The 19,084-nt window shown below is 45.8% G+C and overlaps 2 protein-coding genes across 3 annotated transcripts in view; one reads left to right on the top strand and one right to left on the bottom strand.

The window, feature by feature from the left end:
* Nucleotides 1–1,306: 1,306 nt before the first annotated feature.
* CINP (cyclin dependent kinase 2 interacting protein) lies at nt 1,307–15,964 on the bottom strand. Its single transcript, XM_006175659.3, has 5 exons — nt 15,903–15,964; nt 12,253–12,421; nt 9,864–9,993; nt 3,395–3,524; nt 1,307–1,815 (listed from the first exon to the last, which is right to left on the bottom strand). Exons 1-5 carry the CDS (start codon nt 15,907–15,909, stop codon nt 1,613–1,615), a joined length of 639 nt encoding a protein of 212 aa, XP_006175721.1. The 5' UTR covers nt 15,910–15,964; the 3' UTR covers nt 1,307–1,612.
* A 39-nt stretch (nt 15,965–16,003) lies between these two features.
* The window catches only part of TECPR2 (tectonin beta-propeller repeat containing 2), an 81,953-nt gene continuing 78,872 nt past the window's right edge, over nt 16,004–19,084 (top strand). The window contains exon 1 of one of the 2 annotated variants that reach the window (XM_032482711.1): nt 16,004–16,152. The gene's annotated coding sequence lies outside the window, so the exon portion shown is untranslated. Of the gene's footprint in view, nt 16,153–16,208; nt 16,620–19,084 lie in introns of those variants that run through there. The other variant, XM_006175658.3, reaches the window with a different exon arrangement.

Genomic DNA, 19,084 nt, shown 5'->3' on the forward strand with positions numbered 1-19,084 from the left:
AAGGTTTCCAGAGGCAGAGAAGACACCTGGTGATCAATCCACTGTGTTGAGAAGCCCCACGCGGGTTCTCTGAAGACTTCATTGTTCCTTTCAGATAGAAACTGTCCTTCGGTTGTGTAATGACTTTGGAACTCAGCAAACTCAATAGCCAAGAGCTCTTCCATCAGTTTGATGCCTCTTCTGTTTCATGAGGGATCCCTGGGCTAATGCCACTGGAAACTTGGCTCTTTTACTTGTTTGTAAACTTAGCAGTATCGATCCTTTCCATTAGTTCTCCCGGGCAACCTGGCTGTCTGGAGATGAGGCATCAAGAACATAGGAAATGTCCTAGAAAGGCCTAGAAATCCTCCAGTGTCTCCTCTGAAGAACATTTATCCTTTAAGTACCACCCCCTCCAGAGACTCCAAAATAAAACTGCTAACAGGGGTGGGTTACCTCAGTGGTAGAGCACGGGCTCGGCATGCACAAGGTCCCAGGTTCAATCCCCAGGACTGCCGTTAAAAAAAAAGTTATAGAAAAAAAGTGTTATAAAACTGCTAACGGACCTTGTGCCTCTGGGGGCCTGTCCCATCCGTCTGGGACCACAGCTCAGACAGCAGGGACCTTGGGGCAGGATGCCACTTCCACCAAATGCTAACCAGGTGGTTTCCGGACTGCAGGACATCTGATGGACTACTCGTATGATGGCTAGATTCTAATAAATACGGCAAAGGAGAGGAAAGAGAAATTCTAAGAAATGTTGCCTTTAAATGCTTTTGATATGTCAGGTTACACAGTGAGATATCTGTTCCCTCAAAATACATTCTGTCAGAAAGTCTTGTATTTTGGGAATATTTTCATTCCTTCCCTGGGAAGCACTTGTTCCTGGGGTGCTAGGACTTCAGCTTCATGAGGCTGCATCCCACATCACACAGCATGAAGTTTCTTAGATTTGTTTCTGGGGAGCAATGGTAGGACTGACCCCTGATATTTGTTTTTATGCCAGAAGAATAACATGGAGGACACTTCACTTGGCCTGCCACATCCTCAGAACTAAAATAGAGACAATTTTTGGTACGTAGTTTTCACCTCCATGGTGCCAGTCTGAGTTACTCAGTTAACTCTACGGTATTTAAAACATGACTTGTAATTACAAAACTAAGACAGTCCCACAACAATTTAAACAATACAGAGGGGAACATGCACAAGGTCCTGGGTTCAATCGCTAGCACCTCCACTAAGAAAAAAAAAAAAAATCACACACAACTTAATTACCTCCTCCCCCAAAATAAAAAATAAAATAAATCATACAGATAGATTTAAAATATACATATTAAACCAGGGATTGTTTATATAAATGTAATCTATGTAAAATACACCTGATTTACCAACACAGGATCAAGTGACTTCACGCAGAGGTCTTAACAGGTGACAGATTCACAATGGGCAGGTAACGCGGAGTGGCAGGCAGCATGGGAAGACCTGAAAAAGATCAGCAGGTGTCCGCGCCAGAGCCCAGGGTCTGGCGCCGGGTAGGCACGGGGAGTCATCCCAGGTCTGATGAGTGCCACCGTAGGAGCTACAGGAGCCGTGTCCAGAACCTGGAGGCTCTCATGTGAAGCTGTGTTGGGGGTCACAGTGCTCGGTGCCCGGTTTCCAGCAGCATGCTCTCCAGAAGCAGCCTGCTGTGGCTCTCCAGGTAGGGCTGGTGCAGCCACATGGACAGGTAGCTCAGGGTGAGGTCGCGGTCCGTGCAGTGTGCGAGCTCTTCCACGATGGTGCGCTTCAGACGGAGCTCCCGCCGGTACATGTTGGAGAGCTGGCAGGAAACCTCGTCTGAAACACATGTAAGTCCCCCTTTAACAAGAGTAATTCAAGGAAGCGCCCTTGACTGGGGACGACTGCCACCTTGAAAAGCTCCTTGTCAAAAGCCAGAATGAGCAACAGCACTGACAGAAGGAGGACTCAAGCTGGTGCAGATTAGCATCAGATAACAGGGTAAGTATCATGACATTAAGAAGTACCTGTTTCTCCTCACACTGGCCAGGATGGCCACCATTAAAAGCTCTACAAATGATAAATGCTGGAGAGAGTTTGGAGAAACTGTTGGTGGGAAAGTAAATTGGTACAGTCACTATGGAAGTTCCTTAAAAAACTAAAAATAGAGTCACCCTATGATCCAGCAATGCCACTCCTGGGCATATATGCAAAGGAAACTCTAATTCAAAAAGATACATGCACCCCAATGTTCACAGTAGCACTATTTCCAATAGCCATGACATAGAAGCAACCTAAATGTCCACTGACAGCTGACTGGATACAGAAGATGTGGTGTATATATTCACAATGGAATATTACTCAGCCATAAAAAATGAAATAGTGCCATTTGCAGCAATATGACATAGAGATGATCATATTAAGTGAAGTAAGTCAGACAGAGAAAGACAAATATCCTGTATCACTTATATGTGGAATCTGAAATGCGACACAAATGAACTTATTTACAAAACAGAAAAAGATTCACAGACAACGAAAACAAACTTATAGTTACCAAAGGGGAAGCAGGGAGGGATAAATTAGGAGTTTGGGATTAGCATATACAAACTACTATATATAAAATAAACAATAAGGTTTTACTGTATAGCACAGGAGACTATTCAATACCTTGTAACACCTATAATGAAAAAGAATATATATATGTATTACTGAATCACCATGCTGTGCACCAGAAGTTAACACAACATTGTAAATCAACTCTACTTCAATTGGGGAAAAAAAAAAGTACCTGAAAACTTTTCTCAACTCTTAAGTATCTGTAATCATTATAAACAGATTCACCTCAAACTGACAATATTCAATAAACACATTACACTAGGTGACTTTACCCTTTTCTCCCTTATTTAAAAGTCAGGTCTCAGATCAGCATCAAATATCTTAGTCCTTCTTTTGAACTAATAAAGCTAAAAATAGCCCTTGCCTCACAGAGCTTATTTAACTCATGGAGTCTGTTTTCTCAGCAGTCTTCTGGGGGCGTGGGCTTAAGTGACCACCATTTACTTTTTAATTAAAACAAAACAAAAAGCAAAAACCCATTAAAAAAAAAAAAAAAAAAACCCCAAATGAGGTTTCTGCTTCTGCCGAGGAGGCAAATTCATCCTGCCCCTTGGCTTTACAGGGCCAACAAAGGCGACTTACACATGGGTCTCTAATTACGTTTTAATATTCTTTGCTGATTATTAGGTAATTAAAGCCAAGAAGAAATGCTCATTTTAGGATGTCCCCATCTCCTTCCCTCTCAGTGGAGCCTCTTTAATTGAATTGCAAAGCCTGTCAGCTTTTCAGAGGGCCAGATCTAAATGATACCAAATGCTCTCATAACCTCCCCCTGAAAATCAATGCAGAAAGAACTACTTACAGAAACGGGCTGTGGGCCATGTGTGGAACAGCAGGGGCCGCTTCCTCTCCTCCCCGTAATGGTAATTTTCTAGTTCACAAACTCCCTTGGTAGTTGAAGACAGCTTTTCCATTTTCATCTGTATTTTGGTCTGAAAAGATAATAATTTAGAACATGAGACTTTATGATTTGAAATCTGCTCCTATCTTAGATTCAATAACTCGAAGATTTTCAAGCTAAGAAATGCAAATTTGTTGAGACTGTAAGTCTAATAATTCAACACGATTAACTCCATGTGCAGCAAATTTCCAGGGAGATACAGGCAGAGAGTTGCTATGAGTTCATTAATTTGGATGAGTTCGGTAATAAATCCCAGATTTCCAGTGTGGAGGGAGAAAGCTCAATGAGTCCCACTTTTTTAAGATTTCCGAGCATCACTAATTTTGTAGCACCAAAGACCTGGAGGCATCACGAGGCAGGCTCTTGCATTTATGGGATAAAAGATGGGAGAAGAGGCACTAAATGAGCTCACTTCTGACTCTTGTATGAGCCACCCTGGGGTTTACAGAAACCTCTTTGAGGGTTGGTTTCCCTGTTTATAAAATGGTAATAATGAAAGGCAGCCCTGCACACTTCACATGGGAAGGAAGTGGTGAGAACGTGACACTGATGGTGCCTGCACAGACGCTGGGCTCTGTGCTGCTGGCACAGATGGTCTGACAAAGTGCCTGCTTCCCCCGGGAGCCGGGGGACCAAGGTAGTATTTGTGAAGCACCTGCTGGAGTTATGTATGAGTTTGTTAAAGAAAACAAATGGGTGGGGGTGGGAGAGTATAGCTCAGTGGTAGGGCACATGCTTAGCATGCACAAGGTCCTGGATTCAATCCCCAGGACCTCCATCAAAAATAAACAAACAAATAAATCTAAATAAATATATCTAATTACCCCCCAACCCCTCCCCAAAATGGGCGAAGTAACTAAGATTTCAGATTTAAGTAGCGTAGGTCTACCAAGAGCACAATTCTAAGTCCTAAAGTACAGAGTTTGCTTTATGTATCAATCGTCAGAATCTTAATTCCTTGTACTTGGTCCTTTAACCACCCTCCAGTTCTGTCTGAAGCAGCACGCACTAAATTTAGCTAACATAAATTTTTAAAGGACTGTACTTTTTCCCAAATCTTTTCAGGTTCGATTTCTCACTTGGCCCAAGCCCAGGAGGCAGGACACAGCATGTCCATGTTCCAGCTGCAAAGACTCTCAAGGCGGTCAGGCTTGAAGCAGGACGAGGCCAGGACTTGAAACCAGGCTTTCTGGCCCCAGGTCTCTTGAAACCCAGTCCTAGGCTTTCTCCTCTGCATCTGCAGCAGCTCCCCGACGCCACCTGATGCTAAGAAAGGCCAGTACAGATCAGAAGAGCAACAAAAGGCCCAGAGGCTTGTCACCAGGCCATGGTTCCAGCTCCGTTCTGGGGCTCACTCAGCAATGACCATCTCTCAGTCACACGTCAGCCCTGAAGTGATGGCAGGTGAGCATGCTCTCAGCGCTGCACTGTCACACGTCTCCTCCCACAGCCAAGAGGCCACGCTGTGAAACGTTTGTCCAGCTCAGCAAAAAAGGTGCCTCCCCCTCCCAACTGAGGTTAGACTCCTTAGAGACACTTAAAGCCAACAACCTAAATGTCCATCGACAGATGACTGGATAAAGAAAATGAGGGGTGTGTGTGTGTGTGTGTGTGTGTGTGTGTGTGTGTGTGTGTGTGGATGTGTGTGTGTGTAATGGAATACTACTCAACCATAAAAAGAATAATATAATGCCATTTGCAGCAACATGGATGGATTGGACATTATCATACTAAGTGAAATAAGCCAGAAAAAGAAAGAAAAATTCCATATGACATCATTTGTATGTGGAACCTTAAAAAAATGACATAAATGAACTTATTTACAGAACAGAAATAGGCTCACAGGCATAGAAAACAAACTTATGGTTACCAAGGGGGAAAGGGGAGGGGAAGGATAAATTGGGAGTTTGAGATTTGTAGATAACACACTACTATATGTAAAATAGATAAACAACAAGGTCCTACTGTATAGCACAGGAAACTGTATTCAATACCTTGCCTATAATGAAAAAGAATATGAAAAGGAATACATATATGTATAACTGAATCATTATGCTGGACATCAGAAATTAATACATTATGAACTGACTGTACTTCAACTAAAAAAAGTAAATAAAAAACAGGAGGAAGTTAAAACATTAAAAAAAGAAAAAAAAGACATTTAAAGCCAAGTCTGGGAAACTATTCTCTCTGAAGACTAGAGGAAAATAGAAAAAAGGTATCAATTATTCTTACAACATCAAATTCTGGTTTTGAACATAAGGCTGTGAATTAATTTCCAAACCACTTTAAAAAGGAATAAATTGAAGCAGAGAACTTTGGTGTCTGACAACTAGCACCCAGATCTTGGTTTCTAATAGGATTCGCCAAAAGAAGGAACCAAGGCTCCTTGGAGAAATGGCTGATTCTAGGATTGAAGCAAGAAATATACAAGATGAGCCTAGAGCATCTTAGGATGCCAGAAAGGGTTCAAAAGAACCAAAACAAAACCTCAGAGGGACATGGGAGCCAAAGCAGGAACAACCTGAGGAACAGCATAAAGCACACCCAGATTATAGCTCAAAGCGTGTGAGGTGAATAACTGAGAGCCTGTACTGCTAGGAATCACTGACTGAACAATTAATAAGTAACGGACGCAGCTGCTCCACCTCCGAGAGGAAGAACACAGCACCCTGTGGGCTGCAGGGTGACTTCCTACAGTGTGGAAAGTGGGCAGAGAGTCACTTTACAGAGGGGGCAGCGGACACACTCCCCAGCCAGGTGATCAGGGTGAATACCCACAGCAACACGTCATGTTGACAGTGCGATGTCTATGATGTGGCAAGAGGTGCACCTTCCTTGGGTCTTCTTCTGAAACCCACAACCCCTCGAATCACAAGAAAAACATCAAATAAATCCCAACTGACAGCCAATCTACAAAATGCCTCCTCAAAGTCATAAAAAACAAGAAAAATTGGAGAAACTGTCACAGCCAAGAGGAGCCTAAGGAGACATGAAGACTAAACTCACTGCACTGTCCTGGACCGGCTCTTGGGACAGAGAGAGGATATTAGGCAAAAATGAAATCTGAATAAACTATACTTCAGTTAATAACAGTGTATCAGTGTTGGGTCATTACTGGTAACACCTGCCGAATGACATGAAATTTCTACTGTCCTGTATGAAACACTAATGTATGAACTGGGTTCGAGTGGGGATATTTTATGGGAACCCTCTGCACCATTTGCTCAACCTTTCTGTAAATCTAAAATTGTCCTAAAAATATATATTCTACTAATTTAAAAAATGCATAAATTCACTGAAGCAGGAACCTGTGGGTTAGGGACACAGCAGAGACCAAGGGGCCCACCTTTTCCCGAAATGCAGGATGCACGGGAGTGGGAGGGGAGCAGCGTCCAGTGGCACCAGCCACCCCGCCAGTGACCCCGAGCCCTGGAGCGAGGCTGCTTCTGCCTGGATCTTACCTTCCCGCTTTGGCCACCGGTGTGCCTCTCATCTCACTAATGCTTGCCTTTTTAAGAAATGATACTTCTGTTAGGAAAGAGGGAGTAAGCCCCAGGCTCAGACCCTGATAGGGAAGAAGTATTCAGCTAACATTTTTTATAATATGATTTTAATTGTATTATAGAAAAATATAAAGTAATTAAAAAAAAAGCATATGGGATGTGATAACAAGTTGTGAGGTAGGATAAGAAGGAAGAACTGATCCAGTTCTGCCCAGGAACTGCTTCCTCAACCATCTGTGTAATTAACCTGCTGAGGAACTGTCCAGTCCTTGGGGACAGGTTTCCCAGCATGGGCCACACCACTGTCTCCTCCCCCTTTGAGGCTTCCTAAACCAGACTGCCAGTTCCTTTTCTCAGGACAGCCTTTCGGCTGTGACGGCAGCTCTTAGGTCTTCTGGTCCCCCGACCTGGGGCTAAAACCCCAGCTCTTCCAGTTCCTTCTCTCAGACCTGGCCTCTCCCTCTCCCTCTGGAAGCACCCAGCTGTCTCTGACCACATAACTCGTGGGGCTGCTATGTCCTCGGCTCTCACTGACACAGCCCAGGCTTTATCCAAAGAGCTTGGGAACTCGGGTCCCCACGAGCATGCAGTCACCTAACCCAGCGACCACTGTCAGCTGGCCCACCAGGCCACTCCCCCTCACCCTGGACCTGAGCTGTGGGTGGAGGGACAAGGCAGTGGCCCCGTGCTCATCTGCTACTGCTCAGCCCCCTGAGCCACTGGCTGGATTTCCTGGACCTTGACTCCACCTCCTCATATCCTCCCTGGCCCTCTCTCCTCTGTGCGGGTCAGCGGGGCTGAGGAAGGGGGTCCTGTGGTCCAGTCACTTACAAGGAGAACCAAGGACGGAGGAGAAAAACCAATCTGTCCCTCTGGACCACCTCCTCCCCCCGCCCTCCCCGAGACACTTTTCCCTAAGGCGGTGTGCACATGCACAGTCACAAGTGAGGACGTATGAGCCAAAAAAAGAGCCAAGTGGCATTCAGAGACAAACTCCTTCCCAGGGTTTTTACACTTTATAAAAGGCACATTAGTAAGTGGCAAAGTGTTTCTCATTCGAACACAGTTTTGGGGGTTCTGTGAAATGCTTTATGCCAGGAAGGAACACGGCAGGTCAGGGACGAAGAGGTTCTGGCGGGAGCGTCGCCTCGTCCAAACAGCCGAGGACGAGGCTGCCAGCGCTCATGCCAGCCGGCCAGGCCAGGCCGCGCGGCTCTGCTGGCTGAAGTGTTTCGGTGCAGGAGCTTAGCCAGCCAGTTTCTTCTCTTTCAGGCAGTGTGTGTACCTGCATTTTGTGCCATAATCAAATGGGTTAATTTGGGAAAACAAACAAAGGAACAAGCAAAATACATGTGGTCAGTTTTCAATTGATTATCTGCAAATTTCGATGGATTATTTTGCCTGTGTTAATTCCCTGCTCGTCTGCAAGTCTAGGTCTAGAACCCAACTGCTGGAGACATAGCTGTGAATGTAGAGATAAAACAAAGAAAGCAGATCCCACGAGGCCCACACACCTTAGACTCCAGCCTTACCGTGAGTGGGCCTTAAAATGAAGTTGAGGAAGACACAGGCCTGTCCTGTGACCTGCTTGAGCACCAGGTGGAGGGGGCTGGGCGGCGGACCAAGTGATTATCATGGCACAACCCGAAGGCAGAATCACAAAACAGACAGGACAAGTACAAAACCTAATTGTTTATGTAGAGGAGACAAACGGCCCCATACATATCAAAACATCCCAAAGACAGTACTGCATTTCAATCATAAAGAAAACGCTAAATCACCAAATGGTTCTCAATGCACCATTCATTTTAATGTTTCAGAAACCATTACATCTTACAATCAATGTGATATTTATTTATGATTTTTATTTTTTGCAGGAGGAGGTAATCAGGTTTACGTTTATTTTGAACCCAGGACCTCATGCATGCTAGGCATGTGCTCTACCACTTCTCCCCTCAATGTGATATTTAAAAGGACAGTGTTTCCTGAAAAACTCCTTTAAACCTATAGTCTGCCTTACAATAATATACAGATTGGGGGAGGGGTACAGCTCAGTGGTAGAGCGAGTGCTTAATATGCACGAGGTCCCAGATTCAATCCCCAGTCCCTCCATTAAAAAAAAAAAAGTAAATAAATAAATAAACAAACCTAATTATCTCTCTCCCTACCCTCCAAATATAAACAGACTTCATGTACTTGTGGGAAAGTTTTAGTTATCTCAGTTCAAAGATGTACAAAACCTGATGCCTGTGTCTGGCAAAGAGATGAGGTATCATGTCCACTGTGGTGGCCAGTATGGTGGGTACTGACATCCAGCCTTTAATTCATTAAACAAACATTTCAGAGTATCCCTTTTGTGCTAGATCAGGGCTCATAGGCCAAATCCGGCCCAAAGCCTATTTTTGTGTGGCCCTCAAGCTAAGAATGGGTTTTACATTTTTAAGCGGTTGAAAAAAAATCAAAAGAAGAATATTTTGTGACGCATGAAAATCAGACAAAATTTGAATTTCAGCATCCGTAAATACCACAGCCAGAACCCCCTGGCCCACGTGCTGTGCCCGAGCAGCAGTGACGGCCTGCTGCCCACAAGGCCTAAAATTCTCACCGTGGGGCCCTGGGAGCGGGTGAAATCGCCCCGGACAACACACAAGAAGGAAAGAGCCAGGGGGAGGACAGCACCTTGGGGAACAAGATTTATGGGGCCTGTCGAAGCAGAGGGACCAACAGGGAAGGCAAGGAGGGAAAGACAAAAGCCGGGAGAAGGAACGCACAGCCCAGCGCGTGGAAGGCTGCCAGGCACCTGAGCAAACCCAATGCCCGGATCCAGCGACTGGGCACACAGGCGGTGGGTCTCTGCTTCTTACCAAACTGTCCAGGGTGACCTGCAGCTCCTCACACAGCATCTCCAGTTCCCTGTTATATTCTGGGCATATCTTTCCCGCATTTTCATCAGAAACCAGGCTGCTGGTCTCTAATTCTATCTTGTCTTTGCTCCTGGATGAAATGAAAAAGAGTGAGAACAAATACACTCCATAAGCCCATCTCATTTTGTTATGATAAACCCCAGAAAACTCAGTATCCACATAATTATGTCATCATGCTTCCTGTCATCGTGTTTAAGTGTTATTTACATATACAATCAATATGTCCATCTTTTAATCAAATTTGCACTAGAGTAAGTCAATTCCATCCAGCCTGGTGGCATCCTCAGGGAGTAAGACCCGGTCATACGTTCAGAGTTCATCAGCTAGGAATGTGTTTTGTAAGGTGAAAAGGCTGTGACCCACAGCACGTGAAATTAATCTAGTGGGGCCACGATCAACATTAAAGGAAAAAATCAAACATTAAAACGGAATAGGAAATATCAGAGTGCATCCTATGTGATAAGGGTAAGAACTGCTTCATGGACTTGCTGAGCAGGAAAAGGCAGCAGAGGATCACAGAACATGATGTGTTTGAGGGAACTGGTGAGAGCCAGGGGCCAAGGCCAGGAAGGTAAGACTCTAGAATCTGGCTGGCAGACAAAGATACCAAATGTATAATTATAACTTTGAGAAATTAAAAATATGTATAAACAGGAAAGTGCAAAGACTAATAAAGCAAATCTTCCCATTAGAACTGGCAACTGCCAAGAGTTTGTTTTCTTAATTCCTTTGTCTTTTTAAAAGAAATTGCTAAGGGGAAACACACTCCCGGGTCTTCCTCTGCTTTGAATACCCTACTCCACCTCTGACACCTGGTCCCCAAAGGTAAAGCGGGGCTCTCCACACCAAGCAATTCTCAGGTTCCCTGGACACCAGCTGGGCATCCTACCACATAGCTCAGTTCTGACACTGCCTACCGGGGATAGCATCAGGTCCCACAGGTTAAGGACTCTGTCTCACAAGACTGCCCAGGCTCAACTTCAGACGCCAATTACAAGTTCAGGTTGTTACCTGTGCTTCTGACAAACCAGCTGTCAGTTGGAGGTTCCCACGACCCCCTCCTTGGGTTCAATTAATTTGCTAGAGCAGTTTGCAGACTCCAGGAAGACACAGTGTACTTTCTAGATGATTGACTGGTTTATTACAAAGGATATGAAAGGACAGCTGTATGAAGAGGGACACAGGGCAAAGTCTGGAAGGGTGTGGAGCACAGGGGCTTCGGTTCCTGTGGAATCTGGGGGGCACTACCCTTCTGGCACATGGAAGTGCTCTTGCTCCCAACCAGGAAGCTCTTCAAACCCCCGTCCTTTTGGTATTTTATGGAGGCTTCATGATGAAGGCATGACTGATTAAATGACTGGCTGTTGCTGGTTAATTCAACCTCTAGCCCCTCTCTTCTCCCCTGAGGTGGGGTGGGGGGTAGGGCTGAAAGTGCCAACTCTAATCACGTGGTTGGTGCCTCCATCCTTATGGGCTTTCCAGAAGTACCCTCAGCAAACGAACTCAAGTGTGACTGAAAGGGGCTTGTTATAACCAGATACCCCTCTCACCTTTATCATTCTAGAGGACAAAAGAACAGATACTTCAGGAACCAGGGACAAAAGAACAAATATTATAACAAAAGATTCTCCCATTGCTCTTATCCCCAAGGAAACCATAAGGCGCTGTGTGCCAGGAACAGGGACAAAGACCAAATATATATTTATTATAAATCACAACAGTACAGAAATAAAATGCAGCATTACAAAGATGGAGTGCTATTTCCCTACTATCCCAAACTCTTTCTTCCTAGAGGATGCCAGTGTCATGAATTGAGTCTGTATTCTTTCAATTCATTTTTATAATTTTATACACAGATGTAACCACAATTTGTAGTATAATTCTGCATTTAAAGTATACATACACATCTATTAAAATTCATCAAATTGTACATCTGAAGTATGAGTAGTCTACTGTACAGAAATTATACCACAATAAGGGTGTGAAAAAAATGTACAGGGGGAGGGTATAGCTCAGTGGTAGAGTATATGCTTAGCATGACTAGGTCCTGGGTTCAATCCCCAGTACCACCATTAAAATAAATAATAAACAAACGTAATTACCTCCCTCAAAACAACAAAAAAACCCTAACAATAGAAATAAACATTTAAAAAAAAATGTACACAGTTCTTACTTGCATGCAGCATTTCACCACTTGCCTTTTCACTTTATATAATTTAATCTATCTATGCTGCTAGAGAGGACCCTTCCCACCCTAAAAAGACTCCCAGGAAACTTCTGCTCACTCATTATGGGTGAAGCGCACAGAACATACTCCATATGTACTTACAATAAACTGATTTTCATGTTGGCAATATTATTGGCGGTAGCAAAACCTCCATCATTGAGGCTTTCCCATTTCAGGATTAAATTATGCCAATCGGCCGCATTATCCTTAATTTTCCTTGCACTGACAGATAAGACAGGTTTTTTGGGCGTTGTACTTCCAAGAGTCTTGGCTAATAGGGAGTAAAAGAAACATAACTGTCATGAAATTCATGATTATAGTTGTGGGGAAATGTCCTTATAACTGCAACCTTAGAACTATCTGAAACACCACACGAACTGGACAAATCATGTCTTGGAAATGAAGAAACCTGGATGAATGTGAAAGTTCCTGAAACAAGACAAGATAGAATTGTTTTTATTTTTATTTTTGAATTGTTTTTACATTTTAAGACTCACTAGATAATAGCTGAATCCTTTCGAAGCTGAATGGCACCACAAAGTTTTATCCGAAGCATGCTGACCACTTTCAAAGGTTGGAAAGGAGGGAAAGTCATGACTTTCTGCTAAAGCTCTTGGATGACCCAAGATCCAGTCTCAGACACTCTGATGCCTTACATTTGTTCAGGGCTTTGTGGACCAGCAGCCCTTGACACTCCAACACACAGACAAGGCTGGACCCTAGAGATGCAGTGATGACCTCCATGCTCAGAACACCGGAGGACGCCCAAACTCCTTCCGGACCTGGCTCCCTCTCTGCCTCCATACTCATCTCAAACCCTACCACGAACCCCCTCACTCTCTAGCTAATATCCACCACTGCCAACTCTGGAAAAGCCCTTTGCATGTGCAGTTCTCTCTTCTAGAAAGCTCTTTCCTTCCTTGGGCTAATGCTGCCTGCACCCCAGGAATCCCCCAGATCCCAGCTCCTGTAGGAAGCAACTCCCAGACCAGCATAAGCCAACTCAGCTGTCTGGGCCATCCTAGTCCTCCCGTGCCCTCTCTTTTCTACTGAGGATCCTTCAAAGGCGTCTCACAGCCCACAGGATAAGATCCAAATTCTGAGGCCCCTTAAGGAATCCAGAACACACATTGGCAGTACAGTTTGGAGTCTAGACTCTGAAGACCGTACTGACTGGGTCTTAATCCCAGCTCTGCCATGCCAGCTGTGCAACCTTAGATAAGTTAGGTAAACTCTAAGAACCTCAAAGTTCCCATCTGTAAAATGAGAATAAAATAGATCTACTACATAGAGTTGATGTGAAGATTGGATAACATGTCAGGTTGTGAGGGCCTGACACATCGCAAGCATCCAACATAGTACGTGTTATCACAAGGGTGCTTTTTCCACCAGTGCCAAGCAGAGAACTCATTTCTGATGCTACCTACAGGAGATGGAATCAGATCCCACAAGTTAGTGTCTCGTCCTGTAGGACTCCTCCCTCCCCTCCTCTTCAGACGCCAGTCTCAAGTCCAGGTTGTCACCTGTGCTTGACCTACCAGCTTTAGTCAGAGGTTCCCCAGGGTTGGATTACTTTGCTAGAGTGGCCCACTGGGAACTCAGCAAAACATTTTACTTACTAGATTACTGGGGACGGCTAGATGGAAGAGACGCATGGGGGAGGTATGTGGGAACAGGTACAGTGCTTCCAAGCCCTCTCCCTGCATCTCCACATGTTCATCAAGCTGGAAGCTCTTAGCATCCTTTGTTTTTGGGTTTTTATGGAGGCTTCATTACATAGGAAGGATTGATTATTAAATGATGGACCATTTATAACCGATTCAACCTCCAGCTTCTCTTTCCTTGCTTGAGATGGGGGTTAGGGGGTGGTGAGAACTGAAAGTTCCAACTCTCTAACCACATAGTTGGTTTCCTGAGAACCAGCCCCCATCTTTTGGTTACCTAGGGGCTCTACTTTTAAATATAGAATTGCCCTTTCATTCATTCTTTATACAACTAGCCAATATTTGCTGCTTGCCTACATTATGTCAGGCATGGGTGATGAAGTGATGGAACTAGATAGACCAGGACCATTTTCACAGAATTTACTTTCCACAGAAGAGGTGGATGAGGGGGAGATAAATTAGGAATTAAATTTGGATTAACAGATACATACTACTGTATATAAAATAGATAAACAACAAAGACCTACTGTATAGCATAGGGAATGATATTCAATGTCTTATAATAACCTAAAATGGAAAAGAATCTGAAAAAGAGTATGTATATATGTAATTCAATCACTTTGTTGTACACCTGAAAATAACACAACATTGTAAATCAACTATACTTCAATAAAAATTAAAAAATAAAGAAAGCTATTTGGCCCCAGAAATTTAAAAAAAACACAAAGCAAACAAACAAACAAACGAAACTAAGAGGAGGTGGGTAACAGACAACTAAGTGGTTGTCATCAGTTTAGATCATAAGTGCCACAAAATAAAAGAGGGTCTTGTGTTAGAGTGAACCCCTTAGAAGTTGTCATTTTGGCTGAAACCTGAATGATGAGAAGTCAACAGCATGGGCCTTAATATGAGAATGAGCTTGGTGAGTATGAAAAAAAGAAAAACACCTGTGAGGCTAGAATGAAACAGAGAGTTGGGGAGGCGGCCAGGCAGCGAGAACCTTACAGGCCAAGATAAGAAGTCTGGGTTTATTCCAAGTCAATGGAAAGCAACCAATAAGTTTTGAGTAGAGAAATGACATGATCTGATTTAGGTTTATAGAAAGTCACTTCCACAAAGAAGTCTTTCTGGATCCCCAGGTTGGGTTAGGAGTCACTGCACCGTATATCTGGAACACCCTGTACTTCATTCAGCCATCATGCCCCTCAGCAGTGTAGTGTGTCTGCTTGTTTAATGTCTAGTATATTCCTCCCTAGACTGTGAGTTCCACCAGAGTAGGGACAAGACTATCTTGTTCCCTCTCATAACCTCAGGGCATAGTAAAACGTGTTAAATGGAGAAACAGCTCTTAGCACCTGCACTATAATCTTCTAAGGGTGTCTCTCCCCTAGTAGGGGCTCCTTCAGGGCCAGAGCCACATGTGATTCATCGTCTGTCTGCCCCATACCCAGTACATATTTAGGAACCAAAAACAATGTCCTGATTTCAAGAAATTAGGTTTCAAGAAATGAAAAAAAAAAACTGACTTTACAATCTAGCTGGGAAAGAGAGATCAGGTATCAGTTTCAGTACAGGACAGTGGCACAGTGGCTACGTTACTCATCCCCTCCGAGCCTCCACTCCCCACCTGCTGACTTTACTTCGTGGGAATAGCCGTGAGGATCAAATGAGCTGATACAGATCAAGTACTCAGAACACGACCCAGCACACAGAGAGCACTCGCTGAACGACAGCTTTTATTACAAGCAGAGAGCTGTGGACGGGAATTCTGACTGAGGGGAGTTCGGGGAAAGCGCGCTGCTGATACTAATCTACCACGACAATGACAATCTGAGTGTCAGGATCTGCTGACACTCCTTTGCACACATCATCTCGTTCCACACGAGAAAAAACGGAGGCTCGGCACAACTGAGTTCGAGCCGACCGCAGAGCCTGCGCGGGGCGGGCGGACTGGGCTGGGGCAAGGCACGGACCGCCGTTCAATCCGGGGGGGCCCAGATTCAATGCGGGAGTCTCAGGCCCAGCCCGAAGCTCACACCGTAACACTTACACCCTCCCAGCCCGGAGAAACGCGCGCTTCTCACGCACCTTCCATGCGGCCCGCAGATATCCCAGGAAAGAGACCCGAAGCTCCGCCCACATGCGCCGGAAGTGCGGCTACGTCACTTCCGACCCGCTAGCCGCCGCTTGAGGCTTTGCCGCTCTAGCCGGCGGCGGAGTCAGCTGCCGCTCGGCGGTGCCGGCTCCGTTGCCCAGGGAACGGGGTCCCGGCAGTCCCCGCGGCCCGGAGTCCATCCCCCCGGCCAGGCTGACGAGTCCGGAGGGGCCGCCGTGGGAGGTGAGTCCCGCGAAGCCGCCCGCCCCCGCCCCGCCCTCGGCCTCCCGCCGCCGCTCTCGCCTCCCCCGGGCCATCCTTCCCGCACCTCAGGGTCGCGCTGCCCCTCTCGCCCCCTTCCCGGCCTCCGTCTCGCCCGCGCCGGCGGCCGAGGCCGGATGCCTTGGCACACGAAGCGCCAGGCTGGCTGCCTGGCGGGTGCCGGCGGTCCGCGGGGGAGCAGTAGCCGCCCACCACTCCTGGGCTCCGCGGGCCCTGTGCCTCGCGCGCCCCGGCTCCGCTCGCTCCTCCCACTCCGCGCCTTCCCTTCCCTTCCTCTGCCGCACCCTAGCATCCCTTCTGCCCCACGGGCGCCGAGGCTCCGGGCTCCGTAGTCTCGGGGTTGACGTTGCGTTCTGTCCCCCGACCCCTTAGTCCTCGGCCCTTCATCCGCCCACCAGCGCCTGACACACGTACCCAGTAGGTGCTCAGTAAGTGTTCGTTATTTGGGTAAATGAACGCCCTCCTCTCGGTCCTGCTTTAAGGCCTCAGAGCTGAATAGTTAGTGCAGCTTACAAGAGTGGGGTAGACTGGAGTCAGACCGGTCCCAGCGCTGCCCCTTCCTAGCTCTGTGCTGGGGCCAGGTGGTATCTCACTACGCTTCAGTTTCATCATCAGTCAAATGGGGATGATAATACTTTTCGACCTCTGGCTTGGTGGGAGGATTAAATAGGTCAGTGCATGTGAATTGCTAAGCACGGTGCCTGACACGCGGTACATTTCAATAAAGCCTGGCCTCTGCCCTCCTTATCCACATACTCTACCTCCATTTCTCTTCCCTGCCCTTTGTTCTTCCTCACTTTCTGGCTGAGACTCAGGAATTGTATTCTGTTCTATTGCTTTATTAGATTTGTTGGCAGAGTGCGCCGTTCGGACCTGGGTGCACCCTTCCTTTATCTGCTGGAATGATCAGTTGTCGTGAAGTCGGCTTCCTCCTTATAGCCTCCTTATAGTCTTGAAAACTTTAAGGAGAGGAGTTCTGAAAATCCCCAAACCCAGATCCCAACATGAACAGAATCTGGGAATAAAGCCGCTGCAGCCCTGAGATGACCAGTGACTCCCCATCTTCTAAGCTGCAAGGCTCTTAGTACTTTCTCTCACCCAACTCCAGTGCACCTTGGTAAAGCTCTGGACTGGCTGCTGCTGCTTCTCCTCCTCCTCCTCCCCCTCCCCCTCCCCCTCCTCTTCTTTTTTTTTTTTTTTTTTTTTCTTCTACCTGACTCTTAACATTTCTTGTTTGTTCATTCAGCAGGTAGGTATTTGGGGTCCCTTATCTGTCAGCCATAGTACCAGCCTCTAGGGATGTTGTGGTGGACCGGACAAACCCAGTCCCTGCCCTCAGGGGACTTTCAGACTTGAGAAGCAGCCGGCATGGTACAGGGGGCGCTCTACTTGGATTTGGGGATGGGCCTGGAGACTGGTGGTGGGATAAGGATAGTCCTCTTCTGAAGGAGTGACTAGTAAGTAGCTTTCATTAGGGTTGAGTTATTTTGTAGCCAGATTGTCTTTTTCTGTAGAAGATTGACTCCTACTGCATTTGTTTTCAGTTTTCTCTTAGAGAAACTGCACTTCAAGTCCCAGGAAGATCTCATTTCATATTTACTTGTGTGTAGTTTGAACAAAATGGCTACTGGAACTTAGTGGGGGAAAAGGGAAGGAAACAGGCATCAGGCAGAGCAGTTTAGGCTTAGAAAAGTGAACAGACCAGGAGTCAGTTATACACATAATGAAAACAGGCTTTGAAGTCAAGTGTGGAGAGATTTCTAGACCAAGAGTTTGGTAGAATCAGGAGTGAGTAGTTGATAGATCTGTGAACTGCTGAGGTAGACGTGATTATGATTCAGTGTGTGTTCGGTATTTTTTAGGTTGCTTTATTCTTTTTTAAAGTTTTTCTGGGTTTTTTTCGGGGGGGGGTAATTGGTTAATTAATCAGTTACTTTTATTTTTTTAATGGGGGTGCTGGGGATTGAAGCCAGGACCTTGTGCATGCTGAGCACACCCTCTGCCACTGAGCTATACCCTCCCTGCCAGTTTTAAATGAGTCAATTCTTTGAACCTGGATGTATGAGACCAGTGAATTTTTGCATAATGATGGATATAACTGAGGTAGAGAGGTTTTATATTTTGTTCTATCATATTTGGGGAATCTGGCACAGTGTTTTGAGAGAAATTGTTTCAACAAATACTTGTTGGGCATTGATTATACCACACTCTCCCTTAGTCTTTTGAAGCAAGACCAACTGAGTGTCAGAGGGGGTCTGTGAAGGCGTCCTGGCAGAGAACTAGTTCTTAAGAGATGGGGAAAGAAGGAACGGGACTTTGCAGAGACACACAGTTGGTGGAACGTGCAGGGACATGGTGCAGGGCGCGCCGTGACTGCAGCGGGGAGTACGTGGCAGGAGGAGCGACCTGAGGTGAAGCTGCTGGTGGGAAGGTTGTCGTCAGGCTTTATAGTCTGGGAACACCAGCTCGCCAGAAGGCTTGGGGTCCGGGAGGTGGCAGGATTTCATCAGGAAGAGAAATACCTCAACCTCATTATGTTCAGCTGTAAGATTTTAACACTTAAAAGCCATAGATGTTGTGGCCAGGCTTGAAAAATAGATTCTGCAACAGGGATACTAGTTATCGCTTCCTAGAGATTTTGGAGAGACCCCTTAAGGCGTTAGAGTTGTCTGGGGGCTCCGAAGGCTTAGGGTTCAGACCGTGTATTATCAGTCCTAGGTTCAGTTTTGAAAAACTGCCCATCAGGCATCTGGGTGCCAGCTGTCAGCATGAAGATCACTGTCACCTTCCAGACGTACGGGGTTGTGGTACCAGTAGGGGAGGGATTTGTCCTGACTCGAGGAAGAATGTTGTGATGTTTTATATTTTTAATGGAAATATTCATAGCCAGAGA

Source organism: Camelus ferus, chromosome 6, assembly GCF_009834535.1.
Source record: "Camelus ferus isolate YT-003-E chromosome 6, BCGSAC_Cfer_1.0, whole genome shotgun sequence".
Lineage (NCBI taxonomy): Eukaryota > Metazoa > Chordata > Mammalia > Artiodactyla > Camelidae > Camelus > Camelus ferus.